Genomic DNA, 15,623 nt, shown 5'->3' on the forward strand with positions numbered 1-15,623 from the left:
GGCTCATTTGGCATCCTCCCTGCACTCTTGCTTATCAAAGGTCATCTCCATGTTGCAGGATTTGAGGTGGCCTCGTCCCAACACAAGAGATTGTATTTTTTTGGGCCTACTCCTGGACACGTGGTCAGGGAAGACTTAACATCTTCAGGGATTAGATCTTGTCATTGGTCTTGTCTTTCAACAGTAGCTCCATAAGAACTTGGATGTTCTGGACTCTCGCCCATCTACGGGTCCATCAGTGTTTCACCCTACACTGGTGGAACGGGAGTCTGTCCTCTCTGGGCCCACGTCTGAACATGGTGACTTTTCAAAGAGTGTGTGGTTCAAACTGATGCATGCTCCAGGGGATGGGGAACTACTTACGTAGACCAATTTGATCCCACCGTAAGCTCTCTGCTCTCAAATTGTCTACGGTTTCTACTGTGGAAAGCTTTACATCATTGGATAACTCTATTTGCATGAAAGGATGTTCTGGTTTGATCATTCGATCCGTGTTGGCTTACATAAACAAACAAGGTGCCTCTTTTCTTTTCCCTAACCTCCGTTCATACCGTATTGGCTCGAATATAGGCCGCACTTAAAGTGGGGGTGCGGGCTATATTCGGGGAGGCAGCAGGTTTAGGATACAGGTCCCCCGCAGCGGTGCAGGGGACCTGCATCCTACTCTCTGATATGCTCAGACAGCCTCCCCTGCCAGCACTTTCCACGGGGGGGGGGTGTTGGCTGCCGGCACGGGAGGTTGTCTAAGCGCATCGTGCGGATGGTCACCAGCTGCGGCGATGTGGGTAAACAGCCTCCGGCAGCGGAGGCCGTTTACCCGCATCGCCGCAGCCGGTGACCGTCCGCACGATGAGTTTTAACTCTGCCCCCCCCGACTTACCAGAGCAGACTCCCAGGTGTCTTGCGGGGGACATCTACGCAATACACGTATACAACTTCCGGTGCCGGCACATCTGCTGAGTTTTTCTTTCTTTCTTTAAAAAAGCACCAAACTTTTAGGGGGTGGCCTATATCCGAGCCAATACGGTATATCCTCATGCTGCTTTAGCGCCTTGTGTTTACCTCTCCCATATTTTCGACTTTCTCCAGGAAGGTTTCGATAAAGGTCTGCAACATTTCTCTAAAGCGCTGAGCTGGATCAAGCCTTGATCTGTAGTCAAGATGTCTCCCTGGGACATTTAATCTTGTTCTGAAAGCACTTTCTCTCCCTCCATTCAAGACTCTTCAATCTTTCTCGCCACCTTCTGTCATTGAAAACAGCATTCCTGATTGCCGTTACCTCCGCTAGGCGCATCAGTGAGCTACAGGCATGGTCTACCACAGAGCCTCTTTGGATCTTCCCAAATAAAGTGGTCCTTTCATTGCCCTTGGAATTCAGTCTGCTCTTCATTCTGTAGGGCTAGGGCAGGGGTGTCCAACATGCGGGTCAAATGCGGCCCGTGGGACCCTGAGGTGCAGCCCACGTGAGATTGGCAGCCAGGGCAACCGAGATCACAAGGGCCCTGCTGCTTACCTATGGGAGGGTCTTTTGTACTGCACAGAGGAAGCGGAACCCAGCAGTTAAGTGAATGTATGTGACATCACATGAGTCTGCTCCAGTCCCGCTTCGTCTGTGCAGTACAAGAGAATGCAGAGGGAGGCCGTGCCCTCCTGCTGAAGTTTGAGCGGCATCGAGAGAGCTGTGGTGCAGGTAAGGGGGTGTTTGAGTATATGTGACTGAGGGAATGAATCTGAATGTGTGTGTGATAGCATGGATGTGTAAGTGGGGGGGCATGGTACAGGGGGCTGTAAGTGATGTGCAGACCCCATACTGCTGGCAGCATCAATACACAAGGGAGGCAGCTAGCCAGGTTTCAGCATGTAGTGGCTGACTTGGCATGATAGGAGTGTGATTGCTAACGGCAATCAATCCCATCATGCCTAGGTTCCAGCGTTTACTGGTTGCTGTTAGCAATCACACTCCTATCATGCCAAGTCCAATTTTGGTGTTAACCACAATTTTATTAAAAGTGATATACCAGAATTGGGCAACTAAATACAATAACAATTCATTTTATATAGGATTGTTGACAGCAATCACACTCCTATCATGCCTAGTCAACCAGTACACGCTGGAATCTGGGTATGCCTGAGATTGCTCTTAAGAATAGATATAGATATATATAGATAGATATATATATATATATGTATATATATATATATATATATATATATATATATATATATATATATATATATATATATATATATATAATGTGTTTATTTATTTTTGGTGTGTAACATTTTATTTTATGGTGTGTGGGGTTTTTTATTTTTGGGGGCTCATTTTCAGCTTTGGCTAAGTGAACCCTGAATTCTCGGTTTTGGTCCAGAATTTTCATTTTGGTGCATCCCTAGAATAAATAGAACTATTTCATTTTTACTTATCCAGAATTTGTAGTCAAAACTTTCTAGGCCCAGAAATCGGTGAGAGGAAATGTAAAGGTTTTGTCATATACTCTATTTTAATCTGCATATCTTATTAAAGGCTAAAAATTACAGTGAAAAATGCGGCCCTCGCAGGTATACAATTCTGATCACGTGGCCCACTGCAGAAAAAACTTGGACATGGCTAGGGTATAAACCTGCAACCCCCCCATCTCTACAAAAACTGCAGAAGCGTATCTTCACTCTAGATCTAAAGAGATGCATCTTTTTGAAGAGGACTCAACCGTTTCGCAAAGCATCTCCTGTTGCTTCCACAGGACCTAATAAACATTTAAATGTTTCCAAACGTACCATAGCTACTTGGATCTATCAGGCTTGCTTATTCATCAGCACGCAGGAATCCAGCATCTGTGCCTGTCCACTCAAGCCCCCTCGACCTGCGCAGAATGGTTTTTCAACAAATCTTAAACTGCTATGCGGTGTAGCCTCCATACCTTTTCTCAATGTTAGTGATTTGACTACCTGGCCGGAGAGGACACTGCCTTTGAGTAAAAGTTTGGAAACTGTTCTTTGATTGCCATTTCACTCCCATTTTGTTTGTTACGGCTAGCTGTAGTGTCACCAGGGATTGCAGAGAAACGGCAAGTTCTACTTACCGATAGCGGCTGATCCCTGGTGACATGCTCATTCTCTTCCCCCTTGTTCTTTGAATTTCTGAATTGCCTCTGTGATTTCCTGAAGTGGTCTTTGTTCACCAGGTGGGGAGGGGTTTTATAATTTGAGTTCTGCCCTGTGTCTGGTATAGAGGAGCAGTCTATCTGTAGTGTCACCAGGTATCAGCAGGGAATACTGTTTCAAATGCTGGTGTATTTGCTCTTTTCATGCACTAGTTCCACCAAAGTTTGTGGTATTTTATTCTCCCACACACATAAATTGTACTTAAGGTATGAATTTGCAGTTCCTGGTATGTCACTGCCAAACATCCCAATACGTGGTCAACAGTGCAGTGATACCACCCATGCATAGGTTTGGGAGTTTGAGAGTGACAACTGGTGAGCTCTGCAACACAAAAAGGCCTGGACGTCCACGGAAGACAACAGTGGTAGACTGTAGGATTATTTTTTTTCATGGCAAAGAAAACACCTTCACAACATCCAGTCAAGTGAACACTCTTCAGGAGGTAGGCATATCACTGTTAAGAGAAGACTTTACAATGGAGCCAGTGGGATGCCATGGCATTCAAAGGCATAGTGTTTATGATGTAAAAAGCCACCAACTGAATTCTGAAGCGCATAGGGATATATTGTCTACTTTGATTCAGCCTTATTCTGCAAAGTTGACTGGACGGTGGTTTGCTTTACAGATCGATAGTGACCCCAATTTTTTTTTGAGGGAAAGCAACCCATTTCTAATGCAAAGTCGAATATTCTGCAATGGCCAAATCAATAAACTGACTTCAACCCAATCGAGCATGCATTTAACTTGAGAAGGACAAAACTGAAGACGGCTGCAGTAAAATCCTGGCAAATCATAAAGGAGGAAACCCAGCATTTGTCAATCAAGCAGTAGTTTTGACTTCAAGCAGTAGTTGACTGGAAACTGTTTCTCAACAGTACTAAAAATACATCTAAGCTCCTGAAATAAGGGGACTGTGTGAAAATGTTTTTTTACATTTCTACGCACTCTTATTTTATATAAATTTTAATATATATAAAGGACAGTTATTGGTAAGATGGATTCCATGGACTTGCATGGTTGAATGCAGTATCTACTAAGTTCCCGTGTTTTTTTTGTTTTGATGGGCTCAACCATCCTGCTCGCTATGGCGCTTGTGGTCGTTCTCCGTAGTGTTCAGTGCGTCCTGGAGTGGGTTTTCAGTGTCGCCGAATGCCTCTATCGAGGCGTTTCAGCAACATAGTTTGAGCTCTTTTAAAGCAGGCGTCCATATTGTATATGTTGCACGCGGACACTCCAGAGATGGGTTGCCTGGGGCCCCTGGAGCAAATTTCTGTATTGCGGAATGACTTGACATTGAAGAATTGTTGCTGCAACACAGTTTTAGGGAAGGGAGCATTCACGTCACAGACTAGATGTTCCCAATGGCTCTCATCCACTATCGTGTCTGACTCTACCCCTATGATGCCTGGGGGTATTCCTGTGTTTCTTGGAAGTTTTCAAAATCTACAAACTGTCATAATATGACCAGTGAATTTGTATTCACACCATTTAATTTTCTCCATAGACTTCCAGATGGACTGACTCGTAGAGGGGATATTAACCTGTTAATGCTTGGTGACCCTGGAACAGCAAAGTCCCAGCTGTTGAAATTTGTGGAAAGGTGCTCTCCTATTGGGGTAAGAACAGTGCAGATTGCTAATGGTGCATGCTATCTACTGCAGATTTGCTTCATGAATATTTAAGTGTTTTGTGAAGTGTGGAAGCAAAGATGCACCACTTTTCCCTGCCCATTCAGCGGATTACAATAGAAGTACAGTAGCAAAAATGTTATGAGGGTACATTAAGCAAAGTCCACACTGTACTAGTTGTGAGATCGCCTATTTAAATGTAATGGTATCATTTCTGCTGTTTATCTCCCATGTCTCTTGTAGGTTTATACTTCAGGGAAAGGCAGTAGTGCAGCTGGTCTAACTGCTTCTGTCATGAGGGATCCTGTGTCCCGTAACTTCATTATGGAGGGCGGTGCTATGGTGCTCGCAGATGGAGGTGTAGTTTGCATTGATGAGTTTGATAAGGTAATAAGGAAAACCTGTTTAGTTGCATGTATATCAAATAGTGTTTTATTTCTTTACGGATCGCTTAATACAAAACAAATATTCAAGGGTTATGACAAGACTAGATAAACTGATACATTAGGTGGCGAGCCCTGCTCACAATCTTGAGGTAATGGGGTGGGGACAAACTAAGGAAAAGGGTGAGGGGTAGTGTGGTGGCTGTATCAGTGACAGGAAAATTCTAGCAGCTAAAGATGGTATGCTTCTCTGAAGAAGTGAGTTTTGAGACGTTTCTTGAATGTTGGGAGGGATGGTGAATGCTGAAGGTTCGGTGGAAGTAGATTCCAGAGATATGGTGCAGCCCGAGCGCAGTCTTGTAGACGGGAAAAGGAAGAGGTGATAAGGGACATGAGATGGAGAGAGATCTGGAGAAGACGGGTAGATTTGGGTATCTGCATATAGATGGTCCCGGAGGCCAAATTAGTTGATTGGTTTGCCAAGAGATGAAGTATAAAGAGTTGAGGGCCAAGGACTGAACCTTGGGGGACGCAAAGCGGAAGGGGTACCCTTATGAAAAATTACTGCAGTTTTTTCTGAAGTAATACTGCAGTTTTTGGACATGAAAAAACTGCACTATTACTGCGCTATTTTGCAAACCTACAGTTGTACTTCAATGCACTGTAGCTTTATTGCATTTGTACTTATTTTTGTAAGGAAGTACAAATGCAATAAAGCTACAGTGCATTGAAGAACAACTGTAGGTTTGCAATATAATGTAATACTGCAGTAAAAGTGCAGTATTGCAGTTTTTTCATGTCCAAAAAACTGCAGTAACTTTTCGTAAGGGTGATGTCTTCCCAGAGAAGCTGACAGAAGAAACTGTTGCATAAAACAAAAAATGAGACAATGATTAGACAGATATGAGGAGATCCAGGAGGGAGCTGTATCTCAAATGCCTGTAGAAGCAAGTCAGTAAAGAAGATGGTGATCAACAGTATCAAAAGCAGCAGAGATCCAAGAGTATTAGAATGGAGAAGTGATATTTTGCTTTGGCAGAGAGCAAGTCATTGGAGACTTTTAGAGCAGTTTCAGTAGTGAAGGGGCTTGAAACAGATTGTTTAAACTTGCGTAATGCCATTGTATCTAAACACCAACTTAAAAGGCGGATTATGTGAATTTTAATTAAAAAATTTGACCTCTTTCCAGATGCGTGAAGATGACAGGGTTGCAATACATGAGGCGATGGAACAGCAAACTATATCTATTGCAAAAGCGGGCATCACTACTACCTTGAACTCACGATGTTCTGTGCTAGCAGCTGCCAACTCTGTGTATGGGCGATGGGATGATACAAAAGGGGAGGAGAACATTGATTTTATGCCCACCATCCTTTCTAGGTTTGATATGATCTTCATAGTAAAGGATGAGCACAATGAACAGAGAGACATGGTAAGTGCAAACATATGACTTTAGCCTCCAACTTTTGTTTTATAGTACAATTCACATTCTTAAACTGTTATAATCCAGAACAGACCCAAAGGAAAATAAGATGTATAACATTTTTAGATAAAGCAATGATCTGGTTATGATGTAACGTTGTGTAAGTAAGCTAACAAAGTCCTTATGTAATTCATATGCTATGTTACATTGTGTTGTGCATTGGCGTATGGGCCCACTAGTGTCTTACCAGCATTAGCACCATACATTCTATTGTGGAAATGTCCTGCTGTATGTATTGGTTACAGAACAGCCAAATGCACTGAATGATTAGCCATAACATTATGACCACTGACGGGTGAAGTGAATAACAGATAATCTTGTTATGGCACCTGTCAGTGGGTGGGATATTAAACGGCAAGTGACGACTGGGTCAAAGCATATCCAGTTTTGAGACACGGTAGAGGTACCATATTTCAATTTAACCACATAAAACTATATATTCAAAAACACAGCACAGGGTGTCCAGTTAGGGGCATATACCGACTTCAAGAACATGCCGCTTACACCAACTTTGGAAGATGCTGGTGTGGTATAACATGTTTTTTCACATCCGCTTTACCATTGCACCATGTTTTTTGAGGTGGGTATTTGAAGGGCAACACCCAAACTACAGCAATAACCCTCAGTGGTAAATCATGTTTCTCAGAGGCTGTGGGGTAAAAATGTGACTGGCCTTAATATATTGAGAGATTTTTTGGTATACAAAAAGAGATGGCATGAGCTCTTCTCAACACTCTCCGAGCTTGGTCCTTAGTAACATTCTTTTCTCATTGCAACTACTTCAGAATTTCCAATAAATTAAAGGATAGGGTTCTAAAAATCTTACTAATCATGATACTGAGGAGAAATATTGCAGACCTAAATTTAGATAAATGGTATAAAGACATTTTGAAAAGAATTGATGACCTTATGGTGGCACATAACATTAAGCCATTCCCTTTGTTGATTGCAGAATTTCCTTCGCTCCAAGGGGAAGTGTTTACGCATCTACTCATTAACCCCTTCAATCCCAGGGGTTTTTGGTACCTCAAAGCCCAGAGCAATTTTGCCATTTTTGGGGTATGTCGGTTTAGCGATTATTCTCTGTTCCTGTGAATAGTGTACCCATGTAAACTATATATTGTTTTTTCAAGGAGATAGAGCTTTCGTTTGATACCATAGTTGGATGATTAGCTGAAAATTTAGAATGAGAAATTTAGTAAAAACTAGCGAAGATTAGAAAAATAAACTAACTTTTTTTTACATTTTCCCTCTGAATCCTCACAAAATTAGGTAAAGTGATGGAAAATCCCCTCCAAGTTTATCAATTCAGGTGTCCTGATTTCAGAAATACCTAATTTATATAGATTTTCCAGACTTTCCCAGCACCAGGGAGCATACTATTAGGTGTACAATTTTGTATATTTTTATGCCTATGGCTTAACCGGTTTGGGGGTTGTGAATGGGGGCAGGAGGGTTATACTGGCTAGATGTTGTGCTAGGGCAATGGGATGTAAGGTTTTTTTAAGAATTTTTTTTATCTTTATATTTTTTTTAAATTTTTTTTTATTTTAATTTTTTTACATTTTTTTTATTTTTTATATTTTTTTTTTTACACAGTAATGGTAAGAGGTCCTCCTAGGGACCTCCTGAACATGCCAGTGATGTCACAGTGACATCACAGCTCACATTATATTTTTTTTTTAGTATTTATATTATTTTAATTAAATTTTTTTAATGAATTATCTTTTTTTTTTTTTCTTCAGCTTTTCCGTTTCAGGACGGGAGGGGGAGTGAGAGAGATGGTCTCACTCCCCTCCCCGCGATCCCCCTGCACCGATCACACTGATCTCTGTGCAGGTCCTCACAGACCTGCATAGAGATCGTAGCGTCTCTGTGCCTCATCGGAGGGTCCTCCGATGACCTTCCGGGTTACGTCAGCAGTGACGCAACCCGGATGGGAATGCCCGATCGCGCGTTTGAAACTGTGCGATCGGGCAGTTTACCGGTAACAGCTTACCGGCTTTCGTGCCGGAAGCTGTTACAGGCGATCGGACAGCAGAAAGCCGGCAAAGCCGGCTTCTGATGTCAGTGGGGAGTCCAGGCTGTCAAACGACAGCCTGGTCTCCCGTGCAGCGGCAGGGATGTGTCCCTGACACTGCACGAAGGGCTGGACGTACCGGGACGTCCATAGGGGTTTCTTTGTGGGCGTTTTTTGGACGTCCCGGTACGTCTATAGGGGAACGAAGGGGTTAAGGGGTGCCTTTTGAAACATTTATGCTGTGATACTATTGACATAGTGAAAAAACTGCAAAAAGCTATGCTTAAAAAGGAACAGAGAATTACTTTCATTATCCATTGAAATATTAAGTAATGATCTAAAGAATCGACCTAAAGCAATAGATGGGAGCAAGAATTGGGAATCGAAATTGTGCAGAAAAATTGGAGAAAGGCTTTCCAGAATACCTTTAAAATTGTGGGATGTCTGAGTTTAGTTGAATTGCAAGTACAAACGGCTGGGGACCGTATGTACCTAGTCCCCAGTCGTTTGTCCAAAATGTATGCAGATCATTCTAATATTTGCTGGAGATGTGAATGCCAGATAGGAGATCTATTCCATACCTGGTGGCGATGTGGACCTATACAGACTTTTTGGAATATGACTATAAAACATTTCTTAGACATTCCTAGAGTACCTATAGACGTTTTACAATTTACTATACACCTCATGCTTTTGGGTGTAAGAACAACCCCTAACATCAAAATCCCATAAACTGTATATTCTCCAAAAGCACACAGCCTGAGTACCTCAGGAGATTGAGGTTTCTGTTTCTTGCATGTCAATGTGGATATCAAGATTTCCTTTTCTCTTGCCGAAGTTTCTTCCATGGTTTTAGGGCTACTTTTTTTTTGGTTGTGATTTTAGCCTTTTAGAACCAAATAGCACGCAAATTACCGTTTATTACTGGTTATAAGACGACCCCCCCAAAATCTGAATATTAACTTAGGAAAAAAAAAGCCTGAATATAAGACGACCCTAAAGGAAAAAAGTTTTACCAGTAAATGTTAATTCATGTAAACTATTTTTTTTTAAGAAAAGCTATGATTGAGAAAAATATTTTTTGTTTTTATTTCCTTGTATTTTCCAACCTGTCCCCCAGTTACGCACATCTACCCCCAGGCTTGCCACACCAATATGGCACTGTGGCCCATGATATGCCTTTTAACCCTCTATATGCCACTGTGCCCCATGGTATGCCTTTTGACCCCCTATGTGCCACTCTGCCTCCAGAAATGCCTTATACTCCTATATCCCATTCTGGCATTTAGGGGGTTAAAATGCATATTATGGGGCAGAGTGGCATATAGGGAGGTATAAGGCATTCCAGGAGGCAGAGTGGCATTAAGGGAGTTAAAAGGCATTGTATAGAGCACTCTGCCTCCAGAAATGCCTTATACCCCTATATGCCACTCTGGCATTTAGGGGGTTAAAAAGCATATTATGGGGCAGAGTGGCATATAGGGAGGTGAAATGCCTTATACCTCCCTATATGCCACTCTGCCCCATATAGGGGTATAAGGCATTCCAGAAATGCCCTGTGCCCCCATTTAACTAACACGCTTCCAATTTCCTGCTGTTTTGCCGGGGCAGCGGGTTGACGTCTCCTTCCGCTGCAGCCGGAAGGAGGTAGAGTTGGCAGCGGGGGTTTATCTGCGTCTGTTGCGTATACCTTCCCCGGCTGTCGGAGATCAGAGTTCTCCGCACCGGTGCGGCGAGCTCTGATCTCTGACAGTCGGGGAAGGTATGCGCGACGGACGCAGACAACCCCCGCTGCTAGCCACACCTCCTTCCGGCTGCAGCGGACGTGGTCTACGCGGATCGCTGCCCCCGCAATACAGCAGGAAGCACCGGTAAGTGTGTATGGGGGGGGGGAGACAGGAGGATCCAGGTCCCCTTGCGGGCGCGGGCGGTCTTACTGGGGCTGGGAGCGGGCAGTCAGGCACTGTACCTGCGGGTCCCGGTAATCCTGCGCAGTCCCGCAAGGCTGCCTTCTTGCTGCTCCCTTACAGTGTCTCCTAGCTTGCTCCGCCCAGGAACAAAACGGAGTCACGTGATGTGATGTCACTTCCTGTGACTCCGCCTTGTTCCTGGGCGGAGCAAGAGGAGACACCGTGAGGGAACAACTCGAGGGCAGCCGCGTGGGAAATCAGGTAAGGAGGTGGGCATGATTGGCCACACGTGGCGGGAGCGGGTGGGATTGGCCACAAAAGTGGCGGGAGCGGAACACCCACATTGCGGGAGCGGGCGGGATTAAAAAAGTAGTCCCGCGCAGGGCTCTACACCAAGGTACTGTTGATAGTGATAGTATTAAGTACTGTACAGTGTTAGGATAGGTGTGGTCAGGGTCGATCCCTGGCTATTGGTAGACATGACTGATCAGTGACGTAAAGTGTCAGTGGTTACTAGGTTAAAAATTTCAGTGTTTTTTTATATAAAGCATATTGGCCCATCAGTGCCCTGAGATCATTATTGACCATGATGTCTCTGGTTTTTATGGGGCTTACGAGACCCTTGTGCATCTGGTTTTAGTGATGGCACACTTACCAGTGACTGGCTGTTTCAGCACCTATCTTTGGCTCAGAGCAGATGAGCTGTAATTTCAGCCCTTCAGCTGCATTGTTTTAACCCTAATCTCGATACTGGGGTCCCTTAGTCTGGCCAAATTACTTGCCCCGCAATAATGTTACTCTCTCCAAGACAGGGATGCTTTATTAAAATGTCTATATTGCTCACCACTGAGCTAAATTGTGGTACTGCAACACTTCTGTAAGCCACTGAGACCTCAAAAGTACAACTCTATCTGCCATATTCCTGGGCTGTATAATGCCTTTATAAGTGGTTTACTTACCTGTGTGGGAACTTTGCATCTAACTTTTGTTGCAAAAATTTTTATGAATCAAGTATGTATTTTTTTTTTTAATTTTTTTTCTTTATAGACCCTGGCCAAGCACGTGATGAATGTACATCTTAGTGCACGGACACAGACTCATTCTGTGGAGGGAGAAATTGAGCTTGCAACGTTAAAGAAATACATTGCGTATTGTAGAACGTGAGTGTTCATGCATAGTTTAGTCTAATGATACAAAAATGAGATGCAGTATTGTAGGTATGGTCCAATAATTGATATAATTTGTTGGATAATGGCTAAATTAAATGGTAGACCTGCACAATAAAAACAGTTTGCTAGTTCTAATTAGAAGATGAAAACATTCGCAATCTACATTTTTTTTGTTCCTTTACACAGAAAATGTGGCCCAAGGCTGTCTGCTGAAGCAGCAGAGAAGCTAAAAAACCGTTATATTCTCATGCGTAGTGGTGCTCGGGAGCATGAGAGAGAGAGTGAGAAGAGATCCAGTATTCCCATCACAGTCAGGTAGTTTCTTGATATGTAATAAGATAATGGAATTAGTCTGTTTTTAATATTTTGATTGTGGTGCTACTGCATACTGTAATGCTTGTCACCCAATGTGAGGTGTTAATACTTAACCTTTACTATGTGCCTTTCCTCAACCTGTCTTATAAGACTGGTGATCTGTACCTGTTACGGTACTGGTGATTTCAAATTCTGTTTTTAGTCTTTAGGAAGCCTTAATAGCAATTTCTCCCTTTGTGCATTCATTTATGCATGTTTACCTTCAATTAGTTATGAGCCTACGATTGGGGTGCTTAACCCCCTTCGTTTTGCGAATTGATTCCGCATTGATGGTACCCATGGAGCGTACCTAGTGTGTAAATTAGTTCTTGTGAGCCCCGAACCAACCACTCTTTAATAGACGTCTTTGCTATTGCTTTAAAGATGAGGATGCTGGGGCCTTGCTGGCATCCTACTGGGAGGGTCCAAAGTGTATGATGCAAGGACACTTAATAGCCCTGGCCCCCAAAGAAGACAAACTTTGAAACCAAACGTGACACAAATTGTTTTCCTTGAACACAAACTGACACTAACCTATTTTTAGACCTGATAGTAGCCTGAAGGGAACTGTCAAGTGCCTTTAATAAAGGTCTTGTGCTCCTTCACATACAAGAAACACCTCTTCCAGGAAAAGGGCAATAAATGTGGTAGTCTACTAGCATACACCCTTAGGAAACACAATGTCTTTCAGAGATTGCTTCCTCAGACTGTGTAGGCACATAAGTTGAAGCACTGTCAAATTATTTCCTCTGCCTTCATTTTTAGGCTAGTTGTGATGGTTTCCACTACAAGATTGTGTGTGTGTATATACGTATGTGTATTTACATGTAAATGTGGAACTCTTACAGGCAATTGGAAGCAATTGTAAGAATCTCAGAATCTCTCAGTAAGATGAAACTGCAGCCATTTGCCACTGAGGTGGATGTTGAGGAGGCACTGCGTCTGTTCCAGGTGTCCACATTGGATGCTGCCATGTCAGGAAACCTTTCTGGTATAGACTTTTGGAAAATGTTAATGAAACTAAAAATGTGAAATAAAATTGATTTTGACGCCTCTCTAACTTTTTTGAGGTGTGGAAGGATTCACTACTCAAGAAGACCAAGAGATGCTGTCGCGCATTGAGAAGCAGCTGAAGAGGAGATTTGCTATAGGGTCCCAGGTGTCTGAGCACAGCATTATCCAGGATTTTCTAAAACAGGTGAGGAAGGATGAGTTGTTTAATGACTAATAATGCCACAGTAATGCTTAGTGTTTTTTTGTTTTTATCCCTTCACGACAGCCCGTATATGCACCGGCTGCGTTTTAACTACAATGGGAAGCTTTGCAGCATCCACGGAGACCTCCCAAGTGAGGCTAGCCATGGACATTGGGAGGAAAGCCCCTGGGTGTGGCCGACCCTATCAACAAAGATGACAGCGGACGGCTAAAACAGCTTAGGAAGCGACCAATAATCGCTAATCTGTTTTGCTGACATGCCCCAATATTAAGGCATTCAGCAACACAACCCCCTACTTTGATCGCCTTGTAATTGCTCCGAAGAGCAAGCGCCATCAGTGTGTAACATTGCGGTCAACTCACAAGATGGGCGCGCCAAATGGAAAGCTAACTTGTTAAGAGGGTTTATCCTGCAAGTTCAATACAGCGAATGGAGCCCAGCTTAATCACAATAGGATTAGTAAATTAATAAAACATTTGGTATTGTGTAAAAATTCTGCACTGATGTTGCCATCTGGGGAACCACCCACCAATTGTTTTTATAGTAAATTAGATGTAAAAATAATGGTATGTAAAGAAAGCCCTGCTTGTTGTGGGGAAAAAACAATATATATTGTGTGGGTACGCCAAATGAGAAGAAAAACACCGCAAAAATGTTTGCCTTTGTCCCAAAGTGTACTACAAATAAAAAGAAAAAAAATCTTGCCATTCAGGGGTTAGTTTACAAGGTTTACATACTAGATTTTTCTTAAATATGTCCAGAGTATGGGTGCAGTGACATAAAGGGAAAAATCAAAATAGTGTAATATTGTGTAACACGTGTGTAACTGCACGTGTAAAAAGTGTGTAAGTTCCACTCACACTTTAGATAGGAATATCAGGCCCATCTGAAGGTTCTTTATAAAACTTCTTTTATTCTTCGTAAAATTCTAAAAATGGTAAAACAGACCAATGGTCTAAAGTGAGTGGAACTTACACTCTTTTTACATGTGCAGTTGCACAATTGGCAATTACGCTATTTTGATTTTTCCCTTTGTCATTCCGCCCCTACTCTTGACATATTTTTACTATCACACTCTGAGGAAGAGTGAAATTTGGGAAGCAGCAGTTGGAAGTATTACTAATATATTGCACTTTTATACACGAGTTGGTGCGGACCGCACCTTATTTAGATTTTTCTTAAAGCATTTTTCCTCTAAAGAACCTGCACAATCGACTTGAATCTGTGCCTTGCAGAATGTTGAAGATCAGATTGACTTTAGCTTGCAATATATTTTTTTCTTACAGAAATATCCTGAACATGCAATTCACAAAGTACTACACCTAATGATGAGACGTGGAGAAATACAACACCGTTTACAACGCAAAGTCCTTTATCGGATAAAGTAGTACTCGGACAGCAAGCCATACACAATTTAGTTGTAACTTTACGATATTTCTTGTGTATTGAGTATTTTGCAGTTTAACCCTTATGGGAAGCAGCCTGACCAAATTAGTTTTTAGCAGCAGATTGTGCATCTACACTGTAGTTCTTTTGTAGAGACCACTGCTACTTATTCAGATGGAAAATTAATCTACAGCACTAGATGGAATCAGTGCATCCATAATCTCTAGCTTGTAAAAGGGGTTTTTGTCTGTATTGTATAGGTCCAAATGGTATACTCGGACTATATGACAAAGCAAACTGCATAGCTAATTTTTCAATATTTTGTGATAAAACGGCAAGCTCCTATAAGAAATGTTACAAAACTACAGGTGGCCTGTAATGTTTCTGGTTATGAACTAAGTATTGTACTGTAATTTTCTGAATAAATGCAGCATTCAAAATGTCTCCAACAGCAAATAAGCTCCACACTGTGTACACTCTAACATCAAACAAGCTCCACAGAGTGCACATGCTTTGTAGATCTATATCTTACACTTGTGAAACTGTAATCTATCTTGAAACAAAAGTTTATAGATGGACATCTCATAACATGCTGACAGGTTTTGTACATGTGAGCTCTAAGGTACAGAAATATACCCCCTACCATGACAAGGTATTGGCAGCCACACAGCATTTCATATAGAAGCGAGTTCAATGATGGCACTTTAATGTCTCACATTGGCAAAGCATACTATGCAGACTCCATGATACCTTCCATATTAAATATTGAGGCACATAAAATAACATGTTATTGAATAGAACAAATATTTCACTGCCATCCCAGGTGACACTATGGATAGACTCCAGACTCCTCCTCTGTACCTGAGATGGGGCAGGACTTGAAAAGCCCCTCCACTCCCAGATAGCCCA

General features: G+C 42.4%; 1 protein-coding gene across 1 annotated transcript in view; it reads left to right on the top strand.

The window, feature by feature from the left end:
- Positions 1–15,158, top strand: part of MCM5 (minichromosome maintenance complex component 5) — a 38,743-nt gene extending 23,585 nt beyond the window's left edge. The window contains exons 8-15 of the mRNA XM_053469052.1: positions 4,670–4,781; positions 5,037–5,180; positions 6,366–6,608; positions 11,637–11,749; positions 11,945–12,073; positions 12,961–13,103; positions 13,183–13,310; positions 14,615–15,158. Coding sequence (XP_053325027.1) covers positions 4,670–4,781; positions 5,037–5,180; positions 6,366–6,608; positions 11,637–11,749; positions 11,945–12,073; positions 12,961–13,103; positions 13,183–13,310; positions 14,615–14,716 — 1,114 coding nt within the window. The 3' untranslated portion in view covers positions 14,717–15,158. The remainder of the gene's footprint in view (positions 1–4,669; positions 4,782–5,036; positions 5,181–6,365; positions 6,609–11,636; positions 11,750–11,944; positions 12,074–12,960; positions 13,104–13,182; positions 13,311–14,614) is intronic.
- The last annotated feature ends 465 nt before the right edge of the window (positions 15,159–15,623 follow it).

The sequence above is a fragment of the Spea bombifrons genome, chromosome 6 (assembly GCF_027358695.1).
Source record: "Spea bombifrons isolate aSpeBom1 chromosome 6, aSpeBom1.2.pri, whole genome shotgun sequence".
In the NCBI taxonomy this organism is placed as follows: domain Eukaryota; kingdom Metazoa; phylum Chordata; class Amphibia; order Anura; family Pelobatidae; genus Spea; species Spea bombifrons.